This window comes from Halyomorpha halys, unplaced genomic scaffold (genome assembly GCF_000696795.3).
Source record: "Halyomorpha halys isolate HHAL.00 unplaced genomic scaffold, Hhal_1.1 Scaffold338.1, whole genome shotgun sequence".
In the NCBI taxonomy this organism is placed as follows: Eukaryota; Metazoa; Arthropoda; class Insecta; order Hemiptera; family Pentatomidae; genus Halyomorpha; species Halyomorpha halys.
Window position 1 is genome coordinate 118,649 of NW_027110850.1, and position 5,005 is coordinate 123,653.

At 29.8% G+C, this 5,005-nt stretch overlaps 1 protein-coding gene across 1 annotated transcript in view; it reads left to right on the forward strand.

The window, feature by feature from the left end:
- LOC106681445 (venom serine protease) overlaps positions 1–4,675 on the forward strand; it is a 28,416-nt gene extending 23,741 nt beyond the window's left edge. The window contains exons 6-7 of the mRNA XM_067048940.1: positions 1,153–1,315; positions 4,628–4,675. Coding sequence (XP_066905041.1) covers positions 1,153–1,315; positions 4,628–4,665 — 201 coding nt within the window. The 3' untranslated portion in view covers positions 4,666–4,675. The remainder of the gene's footprint in view (positions 1–1,152; positions 1,316–4,627) is intronic.
- The last annotated feature ends 330 nt before the right edge of the window (positions 4,676–5,005 follow it).

The following is a 5,005-nucleotide window of genomic DNA, read 5'->3' on the forward strand; positions in this document are numbered from 1 at the left end:
CTGACATTGAGGTCCTCATGGATGATTTAATTTGTGACATAGTAATATATATATAAAGAAAAGAAAGAATTGTAAAAAAAATTAATTGTATGCATTAATATAAAAAAAAGTAAAAACAACTTAACATTTAAACTAATTTTATAATAAAGAACAAAAGAAAACTGTCGATGAATGTGCCTTGAGCAAATGTTTATATCTAATCTCACCAGGCGGCAGTTGAGAGGTTCTGGCAGCACGTCGAACAGTGGCTACTGTGTGAGAGAAGTGGCTTGGCCAACAGTCTGCCGTGGTCTTACCATGGACCTTGTAAAGCTGCGGGGAAAACTAAAACAATGCCGTCATTTCTAGCGATCGGAAATTGCCTCTGCTTTCGCGTCAAAAGATAGCGCCTATTTTGTTTACAATCATATATCATGTTTTCTTTTACTAAACAAATATAATATAGTTAAAGTAAATCGATTTTATAGCTCCTTTTTAGAATTGATAGCACATATATAACATTAAACATAACAGGTAACCTTAAAATACCAAAGGTAGTAAAAGGTTAGACCCAACACGAATTACTTTATTTTTCACAGTAATGCACTTATAAATTCACTTTTTATTTCTGTTTTAGAGGGATCGGAAAAAAATCGATTTTACAAACTGACTAAACTAATAAAATTATAACATTTTTATTCAATGTTGCCTTAACAAGTAATCAGTGAGTTTTTATGTTATCACTAGCAGATCTGGAAATGCTTTGCAATTGCAAGATTTAGAGATGTTGATAGATTAATTGAAAGTTTGATACAAATAAATATATTTAGTTATTTACATATTGGATTAGTGATGTCATTATTTGCTTATTATATCTATTCAGTTTATAGTGATAAATAACATTATATAATAAAAATATATGCTACAATAAATAGAAATAGCTTTAACATGACTTAACCAATGTACAAAAAATTTAACTATGGTTCTCTACTGGTTACTACCCAATTCTACACCATGGTGAGGGGTTAAGTTCTTATTTTAGTGGGACCACCACATAAATAAAAGTCAACCCAGGTTGGATTCAATCCCCTCAGCTACGAGCATTTCTTCAGGGTTATTCAGGGAGTTTATTGAAAAAACCTAAACCACTAATTCACTCTTTGGTTTGTTCAGGGAGACTCAGGAGGTCCTTTGGTCTATGAGGACCCTGATACCGGAAGGTTCACCCAAGTGGCTTTGGTTTCTTTTGGTCCGCCAAATTGTGGAACTGATCCTGCACCATCAGTCAACACTAACGTATTTGCTTTCGTTGACTGGATCCAGTATGTTGTCACAAGTAAGTAAACATTATGACGCTGCTGCAGAAGTATAATGGCACAATTTCAAACATTGAACTTTTACAGGACAAACAATAATAATTCGAATTTGTTTCAATTAGTTTGGTTATATTTTTCTATAATAGTATTTTATAGGCATTGTGGGTTACTACTACAACTTTTAGCTTTGGACCAGGAGGGGTTTTAAAACAAATTAAAAAGTGTATGTGTAGCACTGATGGATGTCACTTGCAAACAGGCCTCAGACAAAGAAGAGAGCCCAGCTGTCCCATGGTCTGGTCTGAAGCAGTGTTGCCATCAACAGTCCAGTTTTGTTCATAATTATATTCAAAACTTGTTCAGGGTACAAATAAACAATTTTGATCACAAAACAAATAATAAAACTTATTTTCTACGACTCTTTCAAGGCATTTCAATTCATAAAATAATAAAAACCATGTAATGTACCAGCACCTTGTGAATATAACGTTCTCCAGATAATACATCACAAATTTTATATTTCTGTCGTAATTGGAGTTAAGAAAACATTTAAAAATACTAAGAGAACGTTTATTTGAACAAACCTTAACAAAATGCTATTAAAATTTAAATCGATTTAACAAAATAAGTATTTAAATAAATCAATTTGTATCTATGTTGTCTCAACGCTCTGCATTATATCTTCAACAGTCAAACGTTTCGGCCAATTCGGCCATCCTCAAGCACAACCTTGAATATTTTTTTTTTTTATAATTTATTATCTATTATATTTATAACTGTATATAAATATACAGAACAAGTAAACTTGCTTAGTGACTTAATGACTTTGTTTTCCAAATCACCACGAAATTAGTCCCAGTCAACTCGTCCTTTAATCAATGAAGGAGAGGGCTTAGAAACGAAGTTCGAATGTAAGAAAAGGATAACTGGATTGTGGTCTGAGAAAAGGTCATCTATAGATTCGATAATGGTCTGGGAACAGGAAATTTGGGAGGTGATAAATATATCTAGTATATCAGGACGTTTCTTGAGGGATGTAGGTCAATAAGTAGGGTTCATGGGCGAGAGGATAGAATAACTTCCCCATTGTTGATGTTTAGCATTATAGTCTCCTCAACGAATGAAGCGCGATTGGAAGGATATGAATAAAGAATCAAGGTGGTTGTAGGAAAGGGAATAACCAAGGGGTCAGTATACAGCTGATAATGATAATGGAAAAGACGAGTGAAAATGGTTACAGAGGTTGATTGGATAGCGTCAGTTAGAGTGGAATGAATGAGAGTATGCGGTAAGGATGCAAGATCCGTGGTAATATAATATTGGAATATTGTTACAAAACATCGATATCGCTTATAATAAGAATGTCAAATAACGATAAAGTTATGAAATTATTGGGAAAAAATATCGTAATTTTATTGTTGAATATTTCATAAAATTTTCAAGTATTTTTATACAAAAATAATTTTCTTACTTTCATTATCTATACATAATATATTAATATGAATGTTCAATATCGAATGTATATTAATTTATTGAAACAAAACAATGATATTTTAATTTCAAAATTTTCTAGTTTTCTTTAACGAAATGTCTTTATTTCGTCTAAATAATATCAGAATAATGTTACTAAATTTGATATCGATATTGATGTGAATGTCGAATATCGAAAAATATATAAATTATGGAGAAAAAAAAGTGTATTTTTCAATTTTTCCTAGTCTGTTTAAAAGAAATATCGTTGCTATAATTTTTATTGATATTAGCAAGAAAGTTGAATATTAAAACCTATATTTATTCTTTTTTAATAGAAATATACTAATATTGATTAAATTTTCTTTGAATATTTACGTACTTATTTATGAATCTATCCTTTATTTTCAGTAAAAGTTTTAAATGGAATACTGATATTCCGAATAAATTATACGCGAATATCCTTGCCGTAGTTTAGTATCGATATTAATGAGATAGTCAAATATCGATAATGAGTACAGGTAAAGAGTAAATATATTATTCTTTTTTTATGTGTGTTATATGGGTTTCAATATAAGAGAGGCATAAATTAGTGTAGGCATAATGTTGCTAATAATTTTGTACTCATCTGTTTTTTTTTATTTTTAGCTGCAACAATTTTTCTATTTTAGAAAACGGATACTCTGCTATTATCGAAGAAAAATATCAATATTCCTATATTATCGAAGAAAAATATCTATACTACGACATTATCGAAGGAAAATAGCGATATTCCAATATTATCGAAGGAAAATAACGATATTCCGATATTATCGAAGGAAAATAACGATATTCCGATATTATTTAAGGAAAATTACAATATTCCGATATTATTTAAGGAAAATTTCAATATTCCGATATTATTTAAGGAAAATTTCGATATTCCGATACTATTGGTTACGAAATACCGGATATCAGAGACAAAATATCGATATTTCGATAATATTTATATCGATATCCCATCCCTATTTTAACTTATCTATTAGGAATGTGTGTGCAATGTACCATTTTGTTTTTTTTTCTTCACCTGTCTTCAGTTTACCAACCTATCTTTAGTTTATTTACCTCTATCTACATCATCATCATCAAATTCACCAACCTGCTTTTATTGTTTCATAGGGTAATTTGACTTTTTATTAGTGACCTGGACAGAAGAATCTGCAGAACTTTTTTAATAATTGGTGGCGAGGTGTAAATTTATATTTAAGATTGTCCTAGAGAATGGCAGAATAGGCCGAAACGTAGGACTGTTGGTGATGCAATAACAAGTGTTGAGACTTAACATTGATACCAATTGATTTATTCAAATAATAAATACCAGTCTCAAGAAATTGAAAATATTAAATGCAAAATAAGTTTGTTTTCTCTTTAAAAAAAATATAGAAAAATTGGTATTAAAATTATTTAAGACTTTCATAACTGGGTTTGTATAAGAAGGGAATCTGTCACTGTTCATAAGCCTAATTAAGTCGATAATTTTATTTATTTTTTAAAATTAATTATCGATAATTAAAGTCGATAAGTTAGGTCGATATTCAGGTTATGTTAGAATATCGATATTTTGCTTGTTGACAATAGGAAGGGAAGCTAAATACGCTTGCGGGTCAAAACGACAGATCTCTCTTCCCGTTACGAATTTTTCAATACAATTATATCGTCTAACAAACAACTGGAAAATGCAATTTTGAGGCCGTCATGACAAATTAATCCATTAAACAAAAAAATTGCAAAATTGTGTCATTATTTTTGCAGAGCTGCGATATGTACCAGCAACAGTTTTTATGAACAATTTATAAAAAAAAATCTGTTTTATTTATTTTTAGGAAGCTATGCTGGACTCCAAGTCTGCACAAAAGCATAAATGGACACTTCTTGAAAATTCTAGAAATATTTTCTATTTACAATATAAATACATTAAAATATATTTTAATTTTTTTTTTCCCTTATTACTGTTCCAAACCTCTCCTACAATATTTACTTAACACAAATGTACGATCAAAGCGTTTGTTTATCTAAGAACTTTGTATGTCCTTAATAATTGAGAGAACATATGAACAACATTCAAATGCATAAAATATGATATAATTTTAGTGATATTAGGTTTACATTCCAACAAAACTTGAAGGCAACCTTACGTTAAGTTAATTAATTATAAAAATAAAGTTAATTAGGATTTCGGACATCAATGTAATAATCTGTAA